This window comes from Penicillium expansum (genome assembly GCF_000769745.1).
Source record: "Penicillium expansum strain MD-8 chromosome Unknown contig192, whole genome shotgun sequence".
NCBI classification, from domain to species: domain Eukaryota; kingdom Fungi; phylum Ascomycota; class Eurotiomycetes; order Eurotiales; family Aspergillaceae; genus Penicillium; species Penicillium expansum.
Window position 1 is genome coordinate 612,396 of NW_015971404.1, and position 26,744 is coordinate 639,139.

General features: G+C 48.7%; 11 protein-coding genes across 11 annotated transcripts; 4 read left to right on the forward strand and 7 right to left on the reverse strand.

Moving 5' to 3' along the window:
* Positions 1-772: 772 nt before the first annotated feature.
* Positions 773-2,129, reverse strand: PEX2_062150 (putative proline-rich, actin-associated protein Vrp1; the record flags this gene model as incomplete). The annotated part of the gene is made up of 2 exons (XM_016743486.1): positions 773-1,930; positions 2,010-2,129. 2 exons carry the CDS (start codon positions 2,127-2,129, stop codon positions 773-775), a joined length of 1,278 nt encoding a protein of 425 aa, XP_016596209.1.
* A 239-nt stretch (positions 2,130-2,368) lies between these two features.
* PEX2_062160 (uncharacterized protein) lies at positions 2,369-3,640 on the forward strand (the record flags this gene model as incomplete). Its single annotated transcript, XM_016743487.1, has 1 exon — positions 2,369-3,640. One exon carries the CDS (start codon positions 2,369-2,371, stop codon positions 3,638-3,640), a length of 1,272 nt encoding a protein of 423 aa, XP_016596210.1.
* Positions 3,641-3,881: 241 nt separating this feature from the next.
* PEX2_062170 (60S ribosomal uL1 domain-containing protein) lies at positions 3,882-4,974 on the reverse strand (the record flags this gene model as incomplete). Its single annotated transcript, XM_016743488.1, has 4 exons — positions 3,882-4,338; positions 4,458-4,635; positions 4,700-4,836; positions 4,949-4,974. The coding sequence occupies 4 exons, from the start codon at positions 4,972-4,974 to the stop codon at positions 3,882-3,884; spliced, it is 798 nt and encodes a 265-aa protein (XP_016596211.1).
* Positions 4,975-6,491: 1,517 nt separating this feature from the next.
* Positions 6,492-10,196, forward strand: PEX2_062180 (uncharacterized protein; the record flags this gene model as incomplete). The annotated part of the gene is made up of 12 exons (XM_016743489.1): positions 6,492-6,734; positions 6,811-6,839; positions 6,894-6,933; positions 6,991-7,288; positions 7,342-7,455; positions 7,520-7,845; positions 7,909-8,304; positions 8,356-8,602; positions 9,376-9,552; positions 9,665-9,909; positions 9,981-10,046; positions 10,104-10,196. The coding sequence occupies 12 exons, from the start codon at positions 6,492-6,494 to the stop codon at positions 10,194-10,196; spliced, it is 2,274 nt and encodes a 757-aa protein (XP_016596212.1).
* Positions 10,197-10,993: 797 nt separating this feature from the next.
* On the reverse strand, positions 10,994-12,842 carry PEX2_062190 (aminoglycoside phosphotransferase family protein; the record flags this gene model as incomplete). Its single annotated transcript, XM_016743490.1, has 5 exons — positions 10,994-11,904; positions 11,963-12,350; positions 12,409-12,560; positions 12,620-12,717; positions 12,778-12,842. 5 exons carry the CDS (start codon positions 12,840-12,842, stop codon positions 10,994-10,996), a joined length of 1,614 nt encoding a protein of 537 aa, XP_016596213.1.
* Positions 12,843-13,927: 1,085 nt separating this feature from the next.
* PEX2_062200 (Fic family protein) lies at positions 13,928-14,986 on the forward strand (the record flags this gene model as incomplete). Its single annotated transcript, XM_016743491.1, has 1 exon — positions 13,928-14,986. The coding sequence occupies one exon, from the start codon at positions 13,928-13,930 to the stop codon at positions 14,984-14,986; it is 1,059 nt and encodes a 352-aa protein (XP_016596214.1).
* Positions 14,987-15,727: 741 nt separating this feature from the next.
* On the forward strand, positions 15,728-18,172 carry PEX2_062210 (DUF3405 domain-containing protein; the record flags this gene model as incomplete). The annotated part of the gene is made up of 1 exon (XM_016743492.1): positions 15,728-18,172. The coding sequence occupies one exon, from the start codon at positions 15,728-15,730 to the stop codon at positions 18,170-18,172; it is 2,445 nt and encodes an 814-aa protein (XP_016596215.1).
* A 605-nt stretch (positions 18,173-18,777) lies between these two features.
* Positions 18,778-19,470, reverse strand: PEX2_062220 (Zinc finger, RING-type; the record flags this gene model as incomplete). Its single annotated transcript, XM_016743493.1, has 1 exon — positions 18,778-19,470. One exon carries the CDS (start codon positions 19,468-19,470, stop codon positions 18,778-18,780), a length of 693 nt encoding a protein of 230 aa, XP_016596216.1.
* Positions 19,471-20,326: 856 nt separating this feature from the next.
* On the reverse strand, positions 20,327-22,758 carry PEX2_062230 (uncharacterized protein; the record flags this gene model as incomplete). Its single annotated transcript, XM_016743494.1, has 3 exons — positions 20,327-22,172; positions 22,238-22,649; positions 22,731-22,758. The coding sequence occupies 3 exons, from the start codon at positions 22,756-22,758 to the stop codon at positions 20,327-20,329; spliced, it is 2,286 nt and encodes a 761-aa protein (XP_016596217.1).
* A 792-nt stretch (positions 22,759-23,550) lies between these two features.
* On the reverse strand, positions 23,551-23,877 carry PEX2_062240 (uncharacterized protein; the record flags this gene model as incomplete). The annotated part of the gene is made up of 1 exon (XM_016743495.1): positions 23,551-23,877. One exon carries the CDS (start codon positions 23,875-23,877, stop codon positions 23,551-23,553), a length of 327 nt encoding a protein of 108 aa, XP_016596218.1.
* A 680-nt stretch (positions 23,878-24,557) lies between these two features.
* Positions 24,558-26,234, reverse strand: PEX2_062250 (Major facilitator superfamily domain, general substrate transporter; the record flags this gene model as incomplete). The annotated part of the gene is made up of 5 exons (XM_016743496.1): positions 24,558-25,212; positions 25,262-25,533; positions 25,587-25,687; positions 25,771-25,839; positions 25,892-26,234. 5 exons carry the CDS (start codon positions 26,232-26,234, stop codon positions 24,558-24,560), a joined length of 1,440 nt encoding a protein of 479 aa, XP_016596219.1.
* Between the last annotated feature and the right edge of the window lie 510 nt (positions 26,235-26,744).

Here is a 26,744-nt window from a genome sequence, read left to right on the forward strand (position 1 = left end):
CGGCGGTTCAACAAGGTAAGGTGCAAGGGTATCTCAATTTTGCGGTTGATCGGGTACAGTTAGATGCACCGCTGAGTCGGAATCGAGCTGTGTCTCTAGCTCGGTGGTGGTCCTGTCACTAGGCTCGGGGTAGTTCTCTTGCTTTGCGTGAGCAGGAGAAAGTTCGTGGATCCTCGTTCACTTCGCAGTCCGTCACTTCGCGCAAAAAGTGTTCGAGGTAAAGAGCCGGATTGGGCGCGGTTGGTCGTAGCGCGGTAAGTTTGGCTTGCTGAGAATCCTCAAGCTTGTCGAGGAAAAATCAAAGCTGTAGGAGCTCCGTTTAAAGTTCGAGGCCAATTGAATGGGAGGTGATGGCAATAGCGCAGAGCGTGTTTGTGCTGTTTGTCGAATCTTAAGTGCAGATTGCGAGAATCCTCCTGAATGATATCAATAAAACTCTAGAAAGACGCCAGTCGGTGATGATCTTGACTGATAGCGAAGGGATTGATGGCAGCGCTTGTCTTGGTGCTTCATGGTTGTTTTCCACGACGGACGATTGACATCCCCGATTAGATCACGTGCGGAAGCTTATGGGAGAGGTAGATAGTACCATTTTATACTGTTTAATTAGAGGAGACCAATGAGGTTTATAAGTTGGAAAACATAGGTTTTGTTGTACAAACTTTGCTACAGTGACCATGATCTACATAAATGACTCTAATATAAAAAGATTTATGTATAGCAATTCACTATGTGTGCACGATATCGCCCGCAATTTTCCCATGCACTCCATTCAGCCTCGCAAAGCACTCAGATCCAAAGGAACACTGCTGCCCCTTCCAGCGCGGTATCGACGGTCTCCCCCGATAAATTGCCGTGGTTTGGGAAGCAGCCCATCGCTTTGGAATTTGAATCGCGGGTCTTCTATTCGGACTGGGCCATGTCCTTGTGTTGCAGGGCCTCGTGAGCTTGGTGCAGGCAATCCACCATTGGAAAGTGTATAAGCGCTGGGGTCCAGCGCTGCAAAGGGTTCGTGGGAGACAGGGCGAGAGGAAACAGGGGATGGTCGGGATGGTGGCTCGCTTGGCGGAGCTGCAGGAAGTGAAGTTGGAGGCGGTGGTGGTGGAGCACCTGGGGCAGCTGATGGGGGTGGCGGGGGAGGTGCTGAAGGCGAAGAATGTCCCAGGGCGGAACGGGCAGCCTGCGCAGCAATTGATGGCGGGGCTACTGAAGGGGGAGGGGGTGGTGTCGATCTAGAAGCAGCCGGCGGGGGAGGAGGTGCCCGAGTTGCGGGGGCTGATGGGGGAGGTGGTGGGGGTCCGGACGGTTTTCTAGATGTAGGCGGTGGTGGAAACCTCCCCGGTGCTGGAGGTAGGGGGGGCGCGCGCGGAGGCGGCGCTTCAGGGGCCTTCGTAGCTGGCGCTGAAACTGTAGATGAGGATCGTGAAGCCGGTCTCGGGGGAGGCTTCTTCAAGCCGGCAACCAGTGGATTGACTGGTGGTGCAGGTGGCAAATCTGTCGATGAGGGACGGGGAGGCGGCCTGGCTCCAGGAGGTCTGGGAGCTGTTGGAGGCTTGGGAGCTGGCGCAGCAGGTGAATCAGAGATATATGGCGAGTCTCGATTGGCACCTGTATCAACACCTCCACGACTGCGTAACTTGGGCATCCCACCAGCAAATATCCCCCCTAATTGGGGTGGCGTTGCAATGGCTGCGCTATCTGTCCCAGAAACTCCTTCGCTGTTACTCCGTAATCGATTCGCGGCAGGGCCGGATGGTACAGGCGGTGCAAGCCCGCTTGGAGGCGGCCTCGCACCAGGAACCGGCGGCGCACCCGCGACGGGAGGAGCTGCTGAAACGCCTCCTGAACCTCCAATTACAGGTGCTGATCGATCATTGGTAACGGCCTTCTTCAGCCTGGCGCCCTTGTGGATATCAGAAAGAAGTGCACCCTATCTATAGGTTAGCTACTGAATTCCTTGAGGGACAAACTGCTTGCAGCAAGGAAACTTAAGCACCCCATATACATACCCGGTCTTTAGCCTGTCCTTTAGGAGGTCTTCCTGGGAGACCTCCTGGAGGGGGCGGCGGGGGAGGACCACCCAAACCTCCCGGCGGCGGCGGCGGCGGCGGGGGAGGAGGTGGTGGCATGTTTGGGGATCAGATGATGAGATTATCAAGTAGACAATTGCATATAATTCAGAAAGTAATCAGGTCGGAAGGATGTGTTCCTTGAATAAAAGGAACATGGAGTTGTTAGGCAGAGAAGTAAGAAGACGTCAGGGTACGAGTACGGGGAAGTGGACAGCGCCGGGGCGAAGTCTCCGCCTGGACTCTCCCATCCGGGAAAAAAATACAGCTGCCTCACAACGTTACTCATCACCACAGCCATGAAAAGAGTTGCTCTAACAGCAAATAAAGGCTCCCGGCCACAGGGTCCGATCTGTCAATTATGTCAATTCTCGACTTCAACGCCCCGTCGTGGCCTCCCTATCGCGCGACTACCCGCCGTTCGCGCAAGTCGAGCCGCGGCCTCCAATCTCCGTTTACAACCCTTGAAACGAACTGATAGTTTGGTATTGGGCTCTCCTCTGCTTATTTCTCGCCGATATGCTTCTACCGCATCCACTAGAATAAGCCCGGAGGCTGCAATCAAAGAGATTGCGCAGGATGCATCTGCCCTGCATCAATCAAACACGGTGGCCTCCAATGAGGTGGTAGTAGAATTACTACAAAGATGTCAACGCGTCGCCGAATCCCTTGTCTCGCGAGCACGGGATCAAAGCGAGGGGTCCTTAAATGGGGAGGGCAGCGCGATCTCTTCCTTACTAGACCTGGAGGAGAAGCAAACCGCCGCGAAGAGCAAAGGAAAACCAAAGTCCTCACAATACCCGGACCCACGACTAGCAGATTCAGTCTCACAGATTGCCATTGAACTTTTGAAGGACGAGAAGGTCTTCATTTCACCTGAAGCTCTGGCCTCCTGCACCGAGACCCTGACTATGCTGCAACGGGCAGAGCACTTCCCCGAGATCTTCCACCTTTACGCCTACAAGCCTATCCCAGAGCAGGGCAGCTCTCCAGTGAAGTTGCTCAAGGCCAACCCTAAGAGTATCAACAGCGCCGTTCCGGCGGGTTTGGCTAACATGGCTCTTGGGGTCGCCATTGCACAGAAAAACCTCTCGCTCGTGCTAGCCATCATTGACAACACTTTCTGCGCCCCCGCCTTCCACCGCGCAAAGATCTTCAAGAAAGCTGGTGTCCCTATAGCTGGTCTTGCAGCTGCCCCAGCCGCTTGTTATGCTCTCGCATCATGGGCCGCTACATTCCAGAATACAATGGATCCCAACGTAGCAACTGGGATTGCGTTCGCCGCTACACTAGCTTATGTTGGGGGTACATCCTCCATGGGTATCTTGGCCATCACCACTGCTAACGATCAGATGGAGCGTGTGGTCTGGATCCCTGGTATCCCTCTGCGGCAACGGTGGTTGCGCGAGGAAGAGCGCGCTGCCATGGATAGAGTTGCTGTCGCGTGGGGTTTCAAGGATCCTTATATGAGAGGCGAGGAGGTTGGCGAAGAGTGGGAAAGTCTTCGTGAGTTCATTGGCATGCGGGGCATGATTCTAGATAAGACCGAATTGATGGAAGGCATGGAGTAACTTGATTCCATGCATGTGTATCATAATAGTCTCTTATTTCACACATAATGAGCCATGTACAATACAATTCTTAAGATTTATCTATACAACTACATTGTACCGGGGGTAAAAATTACGAGATGGAGATAGAAAATTGAGACCGATCATGAGCTTCATATTTTTTTCAGTCGTGAGACGATGACATAAACCCAGTTCTCAGGCCCAAACTAGAAAACACCGGCGCAGTTAAGCGACAGATAATCTAGTAGACACGGTGGGGGGGAGACATGGAAGCCTTGATGACAAGACTGCCAACGTTCTGCCAGCCCTTCTTGAGGAGGGAGACGAGGTAGTTGATGGCGAGCATCAGGTTGGCAACAAGAGCCTCCTTCTCCATCTCGACGTTACCGATGGCAACACCGAGGCACAGAACCTTCTTGAGCTGGAACTTGATGGTGGACTTGACGTCGGTGACCTTGACGGCCATGTCCTCAGCGTGGGAGACGGGGGTAGGGAACTTTCCGGCCTTGGAGAGACCGGGACCGAGGAGACGGGGAATCTGCTTGATGAGACCCTCGGAAGCAAGGAAGGCATCGTACTTGCGAGCAAGCTTCTTGATGAGCTTCTTGTTCTTGTTGAGCTTCTTGAGATCGTCAACGGACATGGCATCGATGCTGTGGTGCTTAGCACGGTCAAGATCGTGCTGGTCACCAAGAATACTATAGATTTCGTCTGTTAGCCTCAAGTTCATTCAAAGTGTAGATTTCCTTCGCCGTTGCGCATAGTAAACGGATGTAAAGTTTTGCGCCGCAGGAGGGGTTGTCGAGGGAAAACGCACCAGATGGCCATGTTGGGGCGGGGGACGGTAGGCAGCTTGATGGTGCCGGAGAAACGCTTATCGCGCTGGGGATCGTAGTTCTTCAGGCCGATCTGAAGCTCAACGGTCTCGTTGAAGTTACGCTTCTTCTCATTGAGAGAGTAGTTGAGAAGGTTCTCGACATTCTGGCGCACTCCGGCTGTAATGAGACAAGAGCAGTTAGTGGCAAGATCATGCAAGTAAGAGCATGAGGTGAGACGTACCGACTGTGATCTTGGACATGATTGCTACAGTCTTCCAAAAGAAGTTGAAATTCTTATGGTATGGCTCTGCGCTGAATGCTTGAGAAAAGAAATTGTCGAGGGCCGTGAATTTCTCCGCTTGTGGGTGTGGACTGGCGCTAGTCTAAATTAGGATTAGCGGTGCCCTAGACGGGCTTTTTTCTTGCTGACTCATCTTATGGCCTGAGGCATACACATGAAACGATCGTCCCCAATCTCAGCAACGCATACGCTTTATGACTGAGGATGATATTCATATTTGCTAGAAGACTATTCTTGGTTAGTTAGATCTTATTAAAACTGTCAAAAAGTGTTCAGTAGAGCAAATTTTTGCATCATCATCATCATGTTGACAGGTCAATACGTCAACGGATACTTTACCCTCAATTCAATTACACTCGCTCATACAAACAATCGCATTAGCAACCGTCAGCTCAGCTTGAACAACAATATTGGCAACCCCGACACCTCTCCGTATTGATTGGCCATGTCACCATTGCTGCTCCTAACCGCTGAGCCTTGCCTATGACGCCTTAGCCGTTACTATATTCAGAATCCTTGTCGTTACTCTCAAAGGGAATGATTTCAAGCCCTAGATAAAACCCTGCGCTTGCAATGTAAGAGAACATCGATCGTGGTTATCAAGCCGTCGGACATGCACGAAACGAGAAGTATACGAAGAGATGTGGACGGGTACCAACTTGCTGATTCTCTGTGGACACATGATCGGGGTAATAGGTAACCCAATAATAAGCACATATACTGCAAGGAGCTTCTATTTCAAAGTTTGAAATTAGGACCTACGATTTATGTAGGTGCGTTCGCTGTACTGTGTGGGATGTACTCCGTCCAACATACATACAAGCATTGACCGGATCGCCCCGCCACATGGCCGACCCGCTTATATTGTCGCGATCACTACATGTCTTTATTAATTATCCTATGTCATTGTTCATGAAAAGAAACCTTGTCATTTAATAATGCTATTGTGTGGCGATAGTGGTCAAGACTTTGACCTCGTGTGTGCTTGAATACATTGTTTTGCGCATATCCCCGATGATCTAGATCAGCCACTACTAGCACGAGTCTGTATTAAATAGGAACATAGTACGGAGTAGTCCAGCTGAGTAAATAATAAGCCTATTTTCACAAGCTAAGTTACGTTGTATTAATTATTAAATCCATATATATCCACTGAGAAAGATCTTCAAGACTGCTTGCCATTAACACCTCCTGGCCTCGGCATAATATATATTGAATTGTCCGGATGATCAATAAACACACAAGCTTTTGCTAAGGAGACGGGTACATAACACAGCAGCCCACAAAGCCAGCAAACAGGGTCTACATTATCTATTTTAGGATAAATCTCGACAAGTGAAACGAACTTGACATGGTCTGCGGGGGCTGCAGATGATCGCAGCGCTTAAACGTGACCGGCTGCAGTGTCAGCCTCAGATGACTGGCCACCCAACCCCCCCTTTGGCGTCGGGGCTATTGCCCAGCATTTTGATTTAATTGAGGCTGTACCCCAGTGAGATTAGAATATTTAAACTTGACTTTTCTGCATATTCTATCTGTGATATACTCCAGATTTACATTTCATGATCAAGGTTGTTTATATTGACCTCGGGACTCTTCGCTTGACCCAACCCGATACCCCCTCCTGATTTGACAGCTGAGCTTTCGACTATTGGCTATTGATTTTTCGGCTTGTTGACAAGACCTTTCCTCCAAATTCAGCACCTAGCACACCAGCGTGCTTTGCTTCATTATGTCTCATACAACAGATTCGCGCGATTCTACTGCGCCTCAGGATTACTACTCAAGTCTTGACGATGAGGGCTCGCTTGTGGAGAAATTCAAGAATATCGACGATAAGACACAGTTTTACACTGCTATGCGCCGCCTAGCGGATCCCCTTACTCAGAATTTTGTGCTCGATTTCGGGAACGAAGAGGCATGGTGTGCATCTGATCTAGGCACCAACGAACTGGAACTATTGCTGAGTAAACCGGTAAGTCTGTTTCACAACATTCAACTTGGTTGATTGTAGGGTCTGTCCAATAGTCAACGTCTGACATCTGATACAGAGAGACAGATGTTTCGGTACACGGTGGATGTAAGAGCTACGCCCTAAAATGTAGTTGAGTGTATACTAACATCGCGATCACAGTAATATATGGGCACCAGAGGAGCAGAAAGAAAGCATAAGGGTAGGCTGTGCAGTTTGATTCGCATATGAGTAGTATTGACTGACTATGGATTCCTAGGCGATTACCAGATACTATGGAGTATCCGAACGACTACAGGGGATGATGTGCACAGAGCCAGTGCATCCTGAACCCGAAACTACACCTACCACATTACCAACAAAGAGGACTCCGCAATCGCCCCATGTTGTACCGTCGTTCCAACACGAAGTGGATGACGCGGAGAATGCACTTAAGCATCTCGCTGTCGAGTCAGATGACTATCGCAAGTCGGCGTCGGCGTCATTCAAGAATCTCACATTTGCGCAAGTCACGAATCAAATCTGGCATTTCTCTTCTGTGGATCATGGTCCTCGATGTAAGTATATCACACTGAACTTGAGCCAGCAGAATGATTTAACAATCCATCAGATACATGTATCGGGTATAATACGTTGTTTGTGATTCCCACACTATCACAACCAAATGGAAAAGATCTTCCGGATGGAAAACGGCTTTGGACCTGGTTGATCCAGTGCGATGATGGTATGAGCCGCACGGCAACACCCCAATTCCCGGACCTCGAGTACAACCGCTGACTTGTTTGCAGGCACAATAATCTCAATCCAAGAGAACCCGTTCCCAGGACGAAAGGGAGTGCCGATAACCGAAGCCAAGCCAGTCCTCGACATCGTGCGCAGAAATATCCGCTTTATCTTCGCTGGGGTTTCGAGACAGCACTTTGCCATGTCCGAGAGCGAGTCACTAATCACCATCCGGGTGCGACATTTCAGCGACCTCGGACCGGATCAAGCCAATATCAAACAGGAGGATGGACCGAGTTTGCTCTTCTACTATATCTTCGATGACTGGGTGTCAAGTTATGGACTTATCGCAAAGCGAGAACACAAATATGGTGTTGCCTTAGAGAAACTGGTTAGTATCTTCGTTGTAACATGTTTTGTTGATGTGTTTCTGATTATGGCTAACTCGGCGCAGAGAAGCCAAATGCTCGATCGTCCGGTAGTGGATTTGGTGAACGAATTGCATTGGCTGGGCCGGCGACTCGCAGTTCTTAAACGATTATATCAGAGCTATGAGCTTATTATGCGGCGACTCTTGCAACGGCAACGCATGCTCCGCGACGAAGCGCGCTCGTCTCACCCAGCCGCAATCCAGTATGGAGCCACCTTTGGTGATATGGAGTTCGTGGATATGCGCCAGTCGAGTGTCGTGAGCAATTCCGGTTATCATAACCCAAATGAGAAATCGGTCGGGGTGCAGCTGAGCTCGACGGCTGTGGCGCGCTTCGAGCGGTTGGTTGATCGTATCAATCTGTACTGTTTGAGCGAGATTGAGAACTGTCTCAATGAGAAAGAGTCGTTGACGTTCCTGGTGAGTAATTTCCCGGTCTTTGTTCTGAGAATCCTTGCTGACGTGGCCTAGAATTTCAACTTGATTGCGCTCAAGGACTCGCAGGCTGTTGAGAAGCTCACTCGGATCACTATATTGTTGGCCAAAGCGACCATTTTGTTCCTGCCGGTTAGCTTGATGAGTGCATACTTCTCGACGGAACTCGTTGGTGTGAAGAACGGGTACACGAAGACGCAGTACTGGGTTAGTTTCACGGTGATCTTCATTGCATCCATCTTGCTCTTGACCGTTTTCGGTTACGCCAGCGATACCGTAGAAGGTAAGACGATTTATCGATCGATGATACGAACATTCTTCCGGACCTCTCGGCAGAAAATGTCACGACGATCAGAACGATCAGAACAATAAGAGAAAGCATTGCCATGAAGAACCAAAGAGAGAAGACCCCGAGAAATTACGCAGCCACGATAAGTGTGGAAGTTCGGGGCCTATCAGTTGGCCTATCAGACACTGTGGGACCTTTTTTTGAGGGTCTTAGCCCGTCTGGGGGCGACCTTTCCTTTTGGTATTTCACTTACGGGGTCAACACGGTGTCCTCTTCCACAAAATACACATTTCCATAGTTCATATAGGCAGAACTATTATGATAGTCATACCATATATACTTAGGTAGTACCTCAAAAGAACTTGTAGAATCATAAGTTGCTTCTTTTTGTATCTTTCATCAGCCTCATTTTTCTCTAACGTGGTTGCGTGCTCCCAAATAAACCAGGTGACCGAAGACTACAACATACGCCCACCGCCATCGGTCTGCGTATTTCTGCGTATTCAAAACAAAAAACGAAACCCCGAATTTCCCCTTCTGACTTCTCTCTCGATAATTCCCCTGAACTTGACTCTATTACTTCTTAAAAACCAAACTTATACCTTTTCCTGCCGGTAAGTGGTTGATCCGGTTTTGGCTGGCTCGTGCTCAGACTTGCCCCCCCCCTGGATCTCTGACCGACAAGTCCACAACACGTTTTCCAACCCCTCCGCTTTTCCCCTTTCAACCACATCCCTCGATATCTCTCTGACCTATCCACTCCTCAGGATCCGAGGGTTTTCTCGCTACCGACAATATGGGTATTACTTTCTCGCGGCTGTTTGACCGGCTATGGGGCCGCAAGGAGATGCGCATTCTGATGGTCGGTCTTGACGCCGCCGGTAAGACCACCATTCTGTACAAGCTCAAGCTCGGTGAAATCGTCACCACTATTCCCACGATTGGTTAGTCCGCCCCCCGACCCATCTACCGGCGACACCGTGATGCGCTCTTCGCAATTCAACAGGCCGTTTGGGAAATGTTGATACCCCTCCCGGAAACTGACACTCAGTGCAGGATTCAACGTCGAGACCGTCGAATACAAGAACATTCAGTTCACCGTGTGGGATGTCGGTGGTCAGGATAAGATTCGTCCTTTGTGGCGCCACTACTTCCAGAACACCCAGGGTATCATCTTCGTGGTTGACAGTAACGATCGCGATCGTGTCGTCGAGGCCCGTGAGGAGTTGCAGCGCATGTTGAACGAGGATGAGCTTCGCGATGCACTCCTCCTGGTGTTCGCCAACAAGCAGGATTTGCCGGTAAGGATTTGGATTGTTGGATAATGTGTGCTAAATGAAATATCATGCTGACCTCCCCCGCTTTTGTCTAGAACGCCATGAGCCCCGCCGAGATCACGCAGCAGCTTGGTCTTCAGAGCCTTACCCGTCGTGCTTGGGTAAGTGACATCCTTGGATACATGTGATGTCTACAGTCTCACTAACGATCGGTCTAGTTTATCCAATCTACCTGCGCCACCACTGGTGATGGTCTGTACGAGGGTCTGGAGTGGCTTGCCGATGCGCTCCGGAAAACCAACCGCGATTAAGGTCTATAATGCGAATTCGATTCGGACGTGTAGCTGGGTGAAGGAGAATACCGAAATCTGCAAATGATGGATTGATGATGACGATGGCGGGGAGTTCTTTGGCCACACATGACAACGATCTCTGCAAGGAAAGGGGTTCTGCAACTGGTTCGCTACTTCTTTTGATGTTCTCTCTTCAAACGGCTCTTTTTCCTCTACGCTATGCTATTAGCCTCATTTGTTTTTCTTCTCTCCGGCGTCGCCACTCCAAAATTACTTCTCTGCCTTGGGAACCCCAGAGATCTGTATAGGTACTCAAATTTGTAAACTCTCAGAATCTCAGATTGGGCAAGGAGAGGGTGAGAGAACAAGAACGGAATAAATGAGCAGATACTTCGAAATTTCCATCGCGTTTCTATCTGGTTTCTATATGCTTTCCTACCTCGGCTGCTTTAGGAAGCCTGCAGGGCTGAGTCGGGCTGAGTAGATTTCAGTCCGGGCTTAGGTATCATCACGTGACAAATAACGGCATCCGAGGCTTTGACAATTATTTTAAGGTTATTTTAATTTAGTTCCTATAGTTAAAATACTCCGTACAGTAAGGAAGATTCCGGCCGATGACTTTTGAAACTATGTGGTACATGTACAACATACATTCCAGTGAGATGAAACATGAGTAGGGCTGAGACCCACGTGGAGTGCCCCAGATCTAGAGGACAGATCTAGAGGACAGAATGTATATAACTGCCTGAACAGACGCTTTAAACATACAAAATGCTGACTGCCGAAGCCGTATTGGCGCGTTGATCTTTTAAACCCTATGTGTCTGCAGGTTCCTGGTATGGCCAGAGTTTCGTGAATAATTCTTTCTCTTCGTCATCCTTAGCCAATCCGATGAAGATGTCTTTGAATTTCCGGCTATTCTTTTGGGCTATATCATAGTCTTCGGGCTCAACCATGCCATCCACTGGGAGCACGGATTCATCTCGGAATACGGTTAGCAATTTCCCGACACCACGTATATTTTCCTCTTCCTTGGAATGAAGTTCGACATCCTCATTGGTGAAACTGATTGGGCATGGTATATCTGGGAGAAGTTCTTCCCAATGAGCGAAGAGTGATATGAGTGATTCGCGAAGGAAAACTAGATTGCGGTTTTCCCACACTCCTGTGACGAGCCAAACTGGTTTTTGAATGATGGGGATCCTCTTATTTTGAAGGACAGACCAGTGACGAGGCGATCGTTTGTATACCTGGGCCTCGTAGTATTTGTGAAGGATCTGACTCTCTAGATCATTGTCAATCTTGCGTTGTTCCTCTGCACTTAGGCTATCAAAGTCTTCCGGTCGTTCAGGTATGACCCAGCCTTCCTGAAGAGGCCCATGGTGGGTACACATCCTTGGAACATCGGCATGATAGAATAATGGCGCAACACATGCTGATTGCCAGTCCACGATACCTGTGATTTTAAGGGTCTCTGGATCGATGAAGATGTTATCCAGATGAAGATCGGGATGCATTAGAACGTTGTTGGACGCCGCTCCGTTGGGGGATCGAGGAATGAGATAAGAAGCAACTTTCATGTATTTGGTCAAAAGAGCGAGGCCATCCTCGGGATTTTCCTCAGTTTTGAGCGATTGATAATAGTTCATCCGAGGAACTGCATGTGACTTGATGTGCGCAATCTCGTTGTGCCCCAATGCGCGAGTGTAGTCACTAGGATCCTTCCCTGTATATAGAAAGATAATTAGGAACTTTACACTGGCCTGTCGACTCTCTTGACTCACAGGGACCACGATCCAAATTCATACCACTCCTTACCCCGTTCCACAACTCACCGGTAGTGAGAGGTCCTATGGCAAACATATCAGGGATGCTGGTCGTAGTAGACAGAATTTTGGATTCTTTGGGTTCCTCGCCCAGGGAGCGAAGATCATCCTTGAAGTAAATGCAGCCATGCATATCGAAAGCCACACTGGTTAAAGTGTTCTGAATATCAATCACTTGGATAATCAATTGGAGCTTTGAATTTCGAGGCCATTGATTCCAGACAGAGCCTAGACGAACTCCGGGCGCTTTTTCTTCAATGATATACTCAGCCCCGACAGGACTACTTGCCGCGTCAAAGGACCATGCTAGGACCCGGGGAACAGGGACGTTTAAAACGTCGGAAAGCTGGAGAGTCAAATTATAAGATTGAATGTGTAAAAGAGGAATCGGCAATATTACTTACTAACTTGCGTGTGGCGATCTCGGATGCAACTGTGAAACGAGCAGGCCCGGCGTTGGGATTTGGGAGCTTTGCGAGAACCTCGCAACCGTTATCCATTGTCAAAATAAATGCCTTGTTATGTAGCCCTTCGGCACATTTCGTGATTCTGGTGCCTAGTGTGAATATTAGCATATTATTATGTATGTTGCAATATCCCAGGACAGCAACGTACAGAATTGAGCTCCCTCGCAAACACTGACGGCAACCTGAAGGAGTTGCTGTAGGTCAAACTCCACATAACGCTTAGAAAGTTCCTTTTCTTCGTTAAACCTTTAAATTCGAGTCAAGTTACAATCATTGTTAATACCGAAAATGGAATGCGTAGCTTACAGCCATCGGTGCCTAGTGTATCGGTGCAAAGCCTGCCTAGAAATCTTCTCGCCTGGAAGATACATAGTTTGGTATTTAGTGTATTTGGAGGGGAATATGGTGCATTTGGAATATGATTACTTTCACCGTTCTGTGTCTCAGCGTAAAACTCAGGAGAGGGAGATATGAAATGTCGTCTGCCTAGGCGAGATATGGAGAAGATGCCCGTATATCGAAATCGAGAGCAAGGAAAGGCGTGCAAGTTGCGAATTCTAGAAATAATTCGCCTTGCCATCTTTTAAAATAACCACCTGGGGAGTGTGATACGAAAGTGTGATGGGACTTCTAAGTTGCAAGGGGTTAACTTTAAGCCCGTGCTGACATCTACCAAGTACCCTCATCAAAGCGGCTCAACTATAAGAATTCCTAGAAGGTTACGGAGAGTCATAACCTTATTTTGACTTTACCTACCTACTATGCACATAAATATTCAGGGATACATTATGGCAGGTTTTTGGCGCCATCGTGCCAACCTATATAATTTATCTACCGCCTATTTTACCGCCTTGCTCTTACCTATATACTCAACCCCAGGTATGAACAGCATGATTCCTCGGCTTCTTCCACTTCTCCTTTTATTCTCATAACAATAGTCGGCTGTGTTTGCGGCCTTATGGTGTCTTTTTAGATGGTCTTTTTAGATGGTCTTTTTAGATGGTCTTTTTAGATGGTCTCTTTTGATACTCTTTTTGAGGGTATAATAAGAAATAAGGGAATTCTAGGATTTATGTAGGTACGAATAGTGTTACATCCAGTGCCTATTTTATAAGGTATTAATGCCTTCCTACCCCGGGCTCCAGGGCTTTAGGTATGGATTATTAATTTAATTTACTACTAATTTTCTGCCTAGCAAAAACCGTCTAGAACCTGCCGTAATACATGTGGCATAGTAGTTCTTTCCCCTTTGTTCGCGTGCCTTCCAAGGTTCTTTCTATCACATTACGTACATCACATTACCTATATAGGCATAGTACCTAGTTACATACTTCAATAAGATTCAAATCACATATGCTCATCACCGTCACTCATCTTCTTCAAGCCTAATTCACAGCATCTTCTACTCATTCTCACCGCCACCCAGCTTGTCCAAGCCTCATCAAATACACTCAACATGGAATCTACACTTCCCCTCGCCCAAGGAACTATTTTTGCTCGTTCTCTGCGTGGAGTTGAGACCTGCTTTACCGTGGCCATGGAGGAAGACTCCTATGAGTCTAATATTGGCCATGAAGATTTTGAGCCCGATACCCTCTTCAGCGAGATTACCACCCTTGAAAATGAGCTGTCCGATGTATTTAAAACTGGACTCACACCTCGCCAAGAAGCAGCATTTGAGAACCATGTTCTGCACTCCCTTGCATGGATGGTGTACGGCTCAAATATGATCGAGAAAGCTGGTAGTAGCTCAGACATTACTCTGAAACTCTGTCTTGCACTCTTCCGTGGCGAAGAAATCCCCGAGGAGATCGAAGAGCAAGACCAAGAGTACTCGTCTATTAAAGAGAGTCTGATCCGCCAAAACCTCCCTGTAGACACTTCGGCTGTCCTACGTAGTCGACAAGAGGTTGTGCAACATGCTAAAGCTGCAGCCTTTATGATCGACCAGTTGTGCATCCGTGACCAGGATCTTAACGAACAGATCATCCTCAAAGCCCACCAGATTCTGACCTATAAAGTGGACGCTGAGACTACCCCCTGGATGGAATACAGTGGCATCTATCGATCGGATGAAGTGAGCGCGGGCCTACACGCATTCCCTCATCCTTGCCTGGTTCCATACAAAATGAAGTCTATGTTCCACGAGCTTAAGTGCGATTTGAAAGAAGCTACCAAAAATGGGACAATCGACCCCATCGCCTTAGCTTCGAAGTATACGCACATTTTCGTGAACATTCATCCATTTATTGACGGCAATGGCCGAATGTGCCGTTTGATTCTCAACGCGATGCTACTGAAATTTGGGGTTTTTATTGCCTGTATCGGGGTAGATGAAGACGACCGTTCAACCTATGGGGAAATCGCCATTAACGGAGGAGCTCTTGAATATCTGTATGAGGATGCGGAGGAAGACGAAAAGCCTAAGCTGCACAAAGAGCTGGCTAGTTACGTCTTGGCTCATGTGAAGAAGAGTACGATCGGGTTGATTAGTGCCATGGTTAATGAAGTTTAGGGACTGACCATGGATTGACTATGGAGTTTTAAGTAATTTGATGGATATTTTTCAAGATTTTACGTACAAAAAAGCTTAGCCCTAGAGTATAGGCCCATGGATATGTTCAGAGATATCGAACAAGACTGCTAAAAAGAGGAAAATATGTCGCAAGGCCGCATAAGCGACTATTTTTGTACATTTACTCCATATATTATAGAAGTATACTCCGGACTCCGTACCATAGATTATCAAATATAACTAAAATAGATTTTGAGAAAGGGAATCTCTAGGGCTGATCGGCTCTTGGACCAGTCCATTTGAGGAGACAACTGCGTAATCCCTCATTTCTCGGGCTGCGCCAATAGTCTTGGCACTTTAACTGCGAAAATACCGGCTTGGGCCTATTTGGGCTGTTTATCTTTTGTTTTGCTCTTGAATATTGTCTGGTTTTAGGGCAGTTTCAAATATTTTATACTGTTTTTTACTGTTTTCACCTTTTTTTACGTCTTTTTACGTCTTTCCACGTCTTTTACGTCTCCAAAGTGACCCAAGCCTGGGCCGCCCCATTGCCAGGCCGACGATCAACAACACAGCTCATCGCGTGCCTCTCCCTCCCTCCAACAACCACCCCTGATTTGGGTATTATTGGACTGATTGTTCTACTGTTACACTTGTTGGATAGATGTGCTGTTGATTGAGTGATTTTGGACAACCTTGGAATTACCCCACTCATTCAATGTTGACATCTTGTCTGGCATCATGACCGTTCAGGCGAGGAGGCACTCCGCAGCCTACAAGTCCCCATCACCCTATAATTCACGAGAAACAGACATCGAAAAACAACCCACCGCCGGGCGACACGCATATCACCACCACCTGAGCGATGACCCCGATTCCGACGACGAGTCGCTGGACGATAACAATGTCGCGGGCTCCTACCCGCCACCCGTCGTAGCTGGCGGCAGTCTTCGCCGCCCCCAAGCTAGCGTTGGCTTTCGCGTGCCCCAGCGGATCATGCGCTGGCTCTGCTTCGCTCTTTTCGCTTCCCTCGTCCTCTTCGTCCTTACCCTCTTCCGCTTTACCATCTCCACCTCGGTGAAACAAGTCGCCGTCGACCTGCCCAAGGTCGGCACCCCGAAGCCGCCACTATGGGAGAGCTTCCCGTTCCTCAATCGCTATGAGGGCGGTATCTCTTCTTTGGTCCCACGCTCTGAAAATGTCCCAGAGTACCCCGGCGATGGCTCCGACGACTTGGGTTTGCGGACGGAACAAAGCGACGAGCAGAATGAGCAGGGACAGCAGCAGGACGCCAACAAGGTGACCAAGAGGGATTTGGCCCCGAACATGTTGAGTTCTGTGTTCAACCCTTATCCTGACTACCAGTCGCCGGAATACATAGAGAAACACGGTGAGAAGCGCGAGTGCTTCCTCAACGCAGAAAACTCGCTACGGGTTCCGCCTATCCAAAGCTACCCCGGAGTTCCAAAGGGCTTCCCGGACCCAGGGCTAGGCTCGAATGCGATGTTGGGTATTCGGGACGACATGTGCTTTGATCGATTTGGCCGATTAGGCCCATACGGGCTTGGATACGGGGTCAAGAAAGGCGGCATCGGCGCGGGCATGGACGGCCATCGTGAAGGCGCCGAGCGTGTGTGGGAAGATATTCCTCCAGTGGATTTCCGACATGTAGATTGGGCTGCTGCGCAACACCGCTGCCACGCGGCCAACCGCCATCGCTTCAATGAGCTGCCGGAGCCGCGTCTCAACCGCTTTGTTTCTATGCCTGTGGGTGTTCCCAAGGTGAACACCCTACCACCTGCGGAAGATGGCCGCCAGGAACCGCCCAAGGTTGGATCTGAGCGGCTGCCGCGCACTGCAGTGGTTATCCGCACATGGCACGACTTCCACTATACCTCGGAGGACATTATGTATATGCGCTCTGTCATCTCAGAGCTTTCGCTGATGTCAGGTGGCGAGTATACTATTCACTTCTTGGTTCATGTCAAGGACACCAACTTGCAGATCTGGTCCGATGATGAGACATACCAGCGTGTGCTTGATGACGCGCTTCCAGAGGAGTTCCGTGGCATGGGAACTCTCTGGTCTGAGCCGCAGATGGCCCTGATGTATCCTGGATTGGAGGAGACCATGACTCGCGGGTTGCCAATCCACGGCGTTTACCGCAGCACATATATGCCGATGCAGTACTTCGCGTTCCAGCATCCCGAGTACGACTACTTCTGGAACTGGGAGATGGATGCGCGTTATACGGGCCACTGGTACCACCTCTTCGACAAAGTCGGCGAGTGGGCGAAAAAGCAGCCACGAAAGGGTCTCTGGGAGCGTAATGCTCGCTTCTATGTTCCGTCCGTCCATGGCTCATGGGAGGACTTCCGCCAGATGGTCCGCGTGCAAACTGACAGCGGTACCAACTCCGCCAACAACATGTGGAGCGCCACCAACGGCGCGGCAGGCAACACGCGAAGCGCAATGCATCAACAGGGCGACAAGTCCATCTGGGGCCCCGAGCGCCCCGATGAACGGGACATCTTCGAGGTCGAGGGTGAGGGCATCCCACCCACAAGTATGGACAAGGACCAATACCAATGGGGTGTGGGTGAGGACGCCGACTTAGTCGTGTTCAATCCGCTCTACGACCCCGAGGGCACGACCTGGCTGCTGCGCGACGACGTGACAGGCTACAACAAGGATAAGGGCATGCCACCACGGCGCACCGCAATCATCACCGCGTCGCGGATCTCCCGCAAACTACTCACCACCATGCACCGTGAATGCACTCTCAAGCACCACAGCATGTTCTCGGAGATGTGGCCCGCGACCACTGCTCTGCATCACGGCTTCAAAGCTGTCTTTGTCCCGCACGCCGTCTACCTCGACCGCCGCTGGCCGACCCGTCATCTGGAATCAGTGTTCAATGCCGGTCGCAACGGAGCTTCCGGTGGCGCTCGCACATCCGTCTTCGGCGATCGTGAACACAACTTCCGCGGTACGACCTGGTTCTACTCGGCGGGCTTCTCGCCGAATATCTGGCGCCGCTGGCTTGGTCTCCGCGTCGACAATAACGGCGGTGAGCAGCAGGAGCTGGCTGGCGAAGGCCGCATGTGTCTTCCCCCTATGCTATTGCATCCTGTCAAAGAAGTCAATATAGTTATTGACAGCGGGGAAAAAGCAGAGGACCGCTGATGACAGAGGGATGATTATATATGATTTCTCTTTGAATTGCTGCTGCAATTCGTGTGGGCGTTGGCCTCCACACCCTTTTCTTTTCCTGCCATCTCCAGGATTCATGCACGCTTTGGGGTAGATGCTTATGTCTTGCATTGGTTCTCATAATTACTGTATAACGACCCCCCCTCATTCCCCGGTGGCATAGTGTCCCCACGTTTTGGATTCCTGTTTCTCGATTTCGGTGCGAAAATGGCGTTACCATGGCCTGGATGGCCGGATGGCCAGGCTATGGCTCACGATGCATTCTGGATTTTCCCTTGGTGTTTGTTCACTTGATCTAGTCAATAGATGTTCACTAGACTGTGTTCTGCATCGGGATAGTTTTGTTTTTCTGTTCTTTTTTATTTGGTTTTGACCTGGACTGGATCCTGAGAAGGACGAGATGGACTTCTTCCAGCCCAGAAGGGCTATTTTGGTTTAGAAATCGTCCCTTGCACATAAATTCATACTTTTGGTTTAATGAGTTCTGTATCCAAGTAGAACATGACATGACGCTAGAAATACAAATATGTTCATGTACAATGCAAATATAACTTCAACCCAACTCTCTCATCCCCGATTTAATAATCAGCGAATAAAACCTCACTCAATTCCCATTCCCCATCTCCATCACCCTTATGCCCCTTCAAAATCGAAGAATCCTCCGCAGAATAATCCCTCTCCAATCCCACCTGACTCCGCGCCACAAACCCCGTCGGCACAAAACAAATACTACACTCATACACCCCCTCCCCATTGACTCCAAACTCAAGACAAGTCCTACATACCCGATGTCCACACTTTGTAAGCAAGACCTCAACCATCTCCCCGTCCTGGACACAAGTATGACAGAAATGCGTCGGATACCTGATCGGCGGATACTGGACCATACGCCGCTCGATCTCGGATGCGATTTCCTTTCCCTTTTCGACGCGCGAGCGGAGAAGAGCGGCTTTTGCGCGGATTTTGTTCATTGTCGATGGGTCGAAGGGGTTGTTGGCTGCGTGCTTTGTTGGGGTTGGATTTGTATCGGGCTTTTGGAGGGTTGGGACTGGTTCGAGGAAGATCAAGGGTCGGAAGCGTTTGTGGAGGGGTTTATCTTGCATGCATTGTTGTTCGAGGAGCCAGCGCCGGTGGATTTGGCGGTTTAGTTGGATTGTGTAGATTATTGTGAAGGTTTGCCAGGCGCGCCATATGGAGATTGGGTCAAGGGGGTCTGGGTCTGGGTCTGGGTCTGGGGTTGAAGTTGGGGTTGGGGTTTTGCTGGGTGACATTGTAATGTATTGAGGAGTTGGGGGTTAGATTGAAGATATGTATGGGTCCAAGGGTTTGATCAAAGAACATGAGTATGTTTCATCTAGTTGAAAGGAGGGTGTAGCGAATGATTCATGTAGAAGTATAGGCTTCACAACCCTAACTTGGGGTTTTCTGTGGGATTGCTGATCCGATTGCACTTCAGCTCGTGGGATGTTTATTTTCTCAGGAGGAACAAATACTCGAGAATATATAGAAATGTAGAAATGTAGAGATATAAAAGTATAGAAAAACCTCCGGTTGAAGTCCCAGATATCCACTGGAGATGATCCACCCCCAGACCAAACCAAGCCTCTGTCTACATCGAAGTGATTGGCTGGATTAAGGCTCCGTTGCCTTCTTGCCCAGACATGTTCGTCTAGACTCTTTTTGCATAAAGCCTTATTCCCCATATGCCATGGATGTACCCGGGGGACCCACCATAGAGATTTTTCTCTTTTTTTGACCTGCCAAATTAGATCAAGCTGTCGCTTAAAGTGTCAAAATTGAGTCTAAATACCTGTCAAATGCCTATCAGATCAATTTTTGCCTTGCAATGGTGGAAAAAATATCACTGGAAAGTGACGGTTACATTGGTCTAGAACATCGAGCTTGTGGATATGTTGATATACAGCTTTTCTTTATCCCCTAGTGTTCATTTTTCTTTTCTTATTTTCCCTTATATGTATAATCAGAGCTTTTCTAGTTCTGTTCTAGAGTATCCAGTTTTTTTAACCCACTCTGTAATGTCTATCGTGCTGACCTTCGGCCGAGAGCTCAGCATCACCCCGCCCTCTCTTGTATGCAGTGCTCAATTTTCCGATCTTAGATTCATCCTTAGTCTCTTGTGTAGGAATAGGAAGTTAACTCCGTTTTCCCTCCCAAATTGTCCACCTCAACGCATTCCCAGGAAAAGATGGAAACACCCTTGAAATGAAAAGTATACAAATACTCGACTCTAGAGCTTGAATCAACGCTTTGGCTCTTGGCGGATATCACATATTCCCCAGGAATATCCGTACCGTCTTTTCTCTCTTGGCAAAATGGCGTCAACTCCCAACCCTGGATAAGTTGATCAGCTAACAGGGTATCTGCCAAGCCCGAAGACCATATCTCAATTCGGGAAGTGGCAACACCAAAGCCCACTTCTGCTAAGCGCATGATGAACCGCACATTGCCTCGTGTAGGCTGTTCCCGTCCGGTTGAATCCACTGTCTCCACACAGACATACTCCCTATCATATGCTGGGCTAGTCGGGTACCGCGGGTAAAAGGCCAGAGTCCCAGAGGATGTTTTACGTCCAGTAGTATCTGCTGTCTGCTCCGACGACTTCCAAGTGCCATGCAGAGCCCGAAATATCGCCGACGCTGCAGCCTTCTGTGCTACTTCGTGACCAGGGACAAGAGCGTCGCGCAAAGCATCCAGTGTCCTCTCCGCCTCACTCTCTGTACCTGGCGTCGGGGCATCGCCATAAAGATACCTTGCAGGAATAGCGGGTCCGGATCGACTATCACCTGGATCCAGTGCCGAGCGACTAATATCCAGATCCTTGGCAAACGACTCCATCAATCCGACATAGTCGCCCATGGGGAACTGACCACGGGCTAGATCCGGGTGTGCCAATCTGAGACTGCGGAGGCTTTGTTTCTGGTCCTCTGTTTCGCAGAGCGCGCCGGTTTCCTTTTCACTCCATAGTTTGCCAAGGAGCCTCGCTTGCATCTCCATCACGCCCCAGTACGGGCCGCGGTAGAATCCGACGAATCCGAGATCGGGGATCTCCGAGCGGACGGTGCCTCCCTTGTCGAGAATCAACGGCGAGAAGGGGTCCGTTTTGAAGTATTCAAGTGTCGTCAACACTTCTTCTGGTAGCAGTGACAATGACTTGTACGGTGTGAATCCGGTGGCCATGACTATCGTTGCCACATTTTCTATCGTCTTGGTTTTCCCGTCAGGCCCTTCGTACTGAACTGAAGCTTGCTTAGTATCCGGATCAGAATGCACACAAGTCACCCGGCCCATCGATGTCTGAATCGCTCCACATCGGACGAACTCGGCGTAATCATTGCCTATGGCGACCCATGGTGGCTGGGTTCTGGATTCTTCGGCGCTGTGAGTTGAGTCCATGTGCGCATATTTCTCGTATTCACTGCCAAGCAAGGAGTGGAAGTAGCTGTTTGTTTTGACTGCCTTTTCCTCTGGGATCGGGCCCAAGGCGTAATCTATTGGACCCGGGGGTCGGCGGCCTAGGTCGTACATGGCCAAGTCCAACGGTAAAAACGATGGACTCCCATCGGGCGACTGATGGGGGAGGTAAGTTGGTAAAGTCCAGAATGGTCTTGAATGTATATGATGCACTTTTGTCTCTTGGGTATGTGGGAATCTGTTTGTGGAAAGTCTAGACGAAGATTGGCGGAGAGCCACAGCAGATGCGGCTTCGACGCCTGACATGCTGCCGCCGATGACGACGATCTGGCCATTCGAATCATTCTTATTAAGAAGAAGCTGCTCTCGCTCATAATGAAGTGAAGAGCTGTGGATAATTTTGCCTTGGAATTGCTTTAAACCTGGTATATCTGGAATATACTGCTGGGCAAAGTATCCGGAGGCGATGACAATCAGGTCGAAATTTTCCGAAGACACTAAATCGTCTAGTGATTCATATCCCGGCTGAGATTCCGCCGCACTAAATATGGCTGTGAGTCAACATCCAGCTCGAGTAAAGTCATACACGAGTAAGTTTCAACATACCTCTTCTGAACCCACTGAACATTCCACCTGGGGTCACCTCCATCCTCGGCCTTTCGCACAGTCTTTACCACACTACACCCTAGCCTAAGCACATGGGTTGGAATATACCGCTCTGCATAACAGGCCAAGTACTCGCCAACCTGTCTCGCTTGAGGAAAAACCGGAACATCCGCATTGGGAATCACAGACTCCCAGTCAAGATCCGAAAAAGCGACCGTGAAGCGGCTCAGGTTTGTCCTCATTCGAGGGTCTAGTGTAACCGGGGGTGCATTGGCCTGATTGGGAGAATGATGGTGACTTGACCACAGACCTCCGACTTTGTCCTGGCCATCAAAGATGATTGGAGAGAATGTCCCGCGCGGGAAATTATGAAGAAGGGTTTTGGCTGTGACTAGGCCTGAGGGACCACCACCTGTGGGATGTTAATATTAATGTTAGGTCGGATCCCACCTGGGTATATAGACTTGTGCCTGCGGGGTCTCTCTAGACTCACCGATTATTGCTACTTTCTTAGGTGGCATCTTGAGTTGGAGGTGAGTGCTTCAACGCACAAAGAGCTTTATAGCGTCTCTATGTGTCGTATACCTTTTAATATACTTAGATACTTAGGTTGGAAGTAATAAAACTCCAAGGCAGACTCGAGCTGTTGTCGCTAGACTTACCCCGCTTATATCCACTTGAGAAACACCTCGGGTCTCCTTCTACTTTTATACAAAACATTTACATCCAACGAGCTTTCGGATACGATGCTGTACATTGTAGAACAGAATTAGTTAGTTACAAGTCTTATGGACAATAATAACATTAAATATAACTACAAATATGGATGGACCAACTTGCGTGAACCTCATCTATGTCATCTGCTATACCCACATCGGGCTTAACACGTTTATAATCCACGCATTAATTATTATTGAGAGATATATACATCGATGTACTTTGTACCTTGTACATCTCTTTCAAATCCCATTCGAGAAAAAAGGCGGAGCATAACACTCTCGGCATGCATACCAGCAAATCATGACGTTAACGCCAAGCGTAACCTCAGCAACCAGGGGTTCATGAATTTCCCCATGGAGCAACCCATGACGGATCGGTCATTTGGCCCCCGGAGAAAAAAGCCACTTTAGTACCAGTATTGAGTTTCTCCGTATTCAACGGGCGCTCCGAAGTGCGAGTGGCGGGAGGGGGAGAGGTGCGAGAAACGTTCTAGAAAAAGCCTAGCGGAACTCTGTCGTATGCGCATTGACATTCACATCCTCGTGCTCATGTCCGTTCCCATGTTGGTTGGTGTGTAAATGGTACTTTTGGACTCAGGAGACTCGCTGTAACCACTCGGTGACTTGGATCTGGGGCGAGTGTAGATTGGGCTTGTAGGCTTCATTGCATTCCTGCTCAGTGACGAAGGTGTCGACGTTTCTCTTGGTTAAGGGGCTTTTGCGCTGGTTCTTTTTTCGCAGGAGTTCTTTTTCTGCGAAGGCGGATGGTGAGAGTTTTGATAGTGTGTTTCGGATTCTTTTGATGCCACTGGGGACGGAGCGCGTTACTTGAGGTGGACCGAATGGGCTGTCGGATCTCCATGGATAATCAGAAGTCACAGATTGGACGTGTTTCTTCTGTGGAGACGGTGTTCTCGACATTTTGTGGAGATTGAGGGAGTTCGCAGCATTTGAGATTAGTTGAGTTGGGGGAATTAGGGTGGAGGGGGATTAGTTTTCATTAAATAGGTACAATATATGAGTAATTTATATCAGTAATTTACCCTGGGCATATCACCTAACTAATTCCGCGGGACCCGCGAGGTTGTGCCTTGTAGTATCATTGGACCCCTAGTTATACATATGCTCATTTAACACGCAGTAGTCGCTACTATAACTTTCCCCACAAATCTTTCGTCGATCATGCTTGGCTTGGAATGCAGATGAACTTAGGCTGATCTACTTTGACACACGAAGAATAATAGTAATAACAAAACTAATACTAATACTACTAATAGTAATAATAATAATAATGAATGTCCAACGAAAACCCGGTGAAGCGTACTACGTCATATCGGGAGGGAGATGCCGATCAAATGCATAGAGTGGAGCGAATTGTCCCAACCTTGGAAGACGGTTCTTTCATGACGAATAGAAAACGAAGGAATTTAATAGATATATCATATATCATATTATAAGGTTGATCATAAGGCGTGAAAAATTTACAAAAAATACCATGAAAACCCAAATTGAGCAGATGACAGTAAAAGTTTATTACATCCATACATCTCTAACCGCGGAGAGCAATACTACTCTTGGGGGATCGGGCTCAATTTCCATACTTAATAAGTAAACCGGAAACTCGGATGATCATCCCCAGCATTCTCCAACTCCTCCCTAGGCCAATGGTACCGATTATCTCTCTTCCCATGCTCACGCAGTCGATTTTCACGGTATAAATAACCAAAGAACATCATACATGCCAAGCCACAGATCCATACCATCCCGAGACTGACACCGAATCCAGTTGCATAGGTTGGAGCCTCGGAGTCAAAGAAAACATTGCTAGCCACCAGACCGCCACAATTACCAAAGCCGATCTGCATGGCCGAAGCGATAGATTGCTTGTAGTGCCCAGCCATGTTATTACTCACCCAGCCTAACAAGATCGGCTGCGTCATATATCCTCCGCCCGTGATCGCGAATAGGGCGAAGTATCGGGCACCGACTGGCACCGACTCCTGACAGATGAGAATAACGTACCCAATTGTGGCGATGGTACATCCTGCCAAAGTGAAGGCGAATCGATGGCGGAGTCGGTCGCTGACGAAGGCTGTCGCTAGTGCGATGACTGTTGCGACAACGTAGATGGGGATGCTCATCACTTGGGCTCGGACAGATGTCCAGCCGAGCTGGCGGAGGATGGTGGGGGTGAAGAATGATGTTGCATAGCCAGTATTGACAATTCCAAAGTACATAATAGCACTAGCGGTGAATCTTTGTTAGTGGATAGCTCATTTCATGGAATAAAGCCACTTAATCTTACCCAAGATAGATCTTGACATCTGAGAATGTGCGCTTGATTGCCGGCTTGTCAAAGCGATTCATTTGCGCTTCACCGCGGTCTTCAGATAGACGTCGAAGCAGCAAAGCACGCTCCTCCTCGTTGAGGAAAGTAGACATTTCGGGCCAATCAACGATGAGGAATTTGGCAGCAATTCCAGTGACTACTGTAAGTAGACCTTCGAGGATGAAGATCCAGCGCCAGCCGCTGTACCCTCCGACGCCATCCATCTGGGCTATCCCATAGGCAAGAAGCTAGAGAATACTGGTTTAGTATATAATCAATTCATCATGGAGGCATTTCATACTCCACTGATTGCACCAGCCATAATACTAGCGCTGAAGAAAACATTGAATCGCCATTGCAACTCGTGGCGCTTATAGTACATAGCAATCAAGTAGATGCAGCCTGTATTGTAATATTAGCATTTGTGGCATCAAGTTAGGGACCAAAGGTCATCCGACCTGGCATTAACCCAGCTTCAAACAAACCCAGCAAGAATCGACACGCAACGAGGCCACCGAAGCTCTTTACGACACCTTGACATGTTGTAACGACACCTAATATCATCGTTAGTCCCAGTCTATTCACCTGTATCGGGTTCAAACCTACCCCAACAAAACATGATCCCGCTCAACCACCAAGAAGGTGATATCTTTTTCAAAAGAAGATTGCTGGGAACCTCGAAAAGGATATAGGGAATGAAGAAGATAAATAGGGCGATATTATAATCATGTCCCTTCATCCCCAAATCCTTCTCAAGACCCTGAATTCGCGCGTTACCGATATTGATACGATCAAGGAAGGCGAGTAGGAACAAAAACATGAGAATAGGAACGACATGGATGTCAAGTTTTCGTAGGAGTCTTTTCTCTGCCGCTGGATCTATACCTGGCACGGAATCCGCGGACTTGACATCCTCGACCGTCTCATCGTATATTTTCTCCGGGTCCATTGTGGATATGCCTTGAATTGATACAAGCGGCCACCAGGATAATTCCAAAATATGGTGGAACAAAGGCTCTTTTTAAATGCGTTTGAATGATAAGTCGCTATGGATATTTGCGTTTGGGGAAATCCGGGGCCCCGCACTACGAGCCCGCAACACGATGCTGTGTTCATTCCGCATTCTTGGTTCATAGTCGGCATTTGATTCCGCCCGCAGGAATGCCAAGAATGCATGCTTTGGTGCCTAGCTTGGTGCCCATCCTGGTATGTAGGCCTGGCTTGGTCTTTACCGAGTATTTGATCGTAGATCTGTTGGGGGCTAGGTGCTTGCGAACCTATTTACTAGGTTAGGGGATCTAGACTGAGGTTCTGATGTTGGATATACCCACCGCCCTAGTTCAAGAGCGGGGTATTCTTGTACAAATTATAATTTGACATGGCGTCGAGATGTTAAGTTTGTGGCCAGTGAAGCCGATTCTATTTAAGATGACGGAACGGTACCCCGGAATGTTACCGC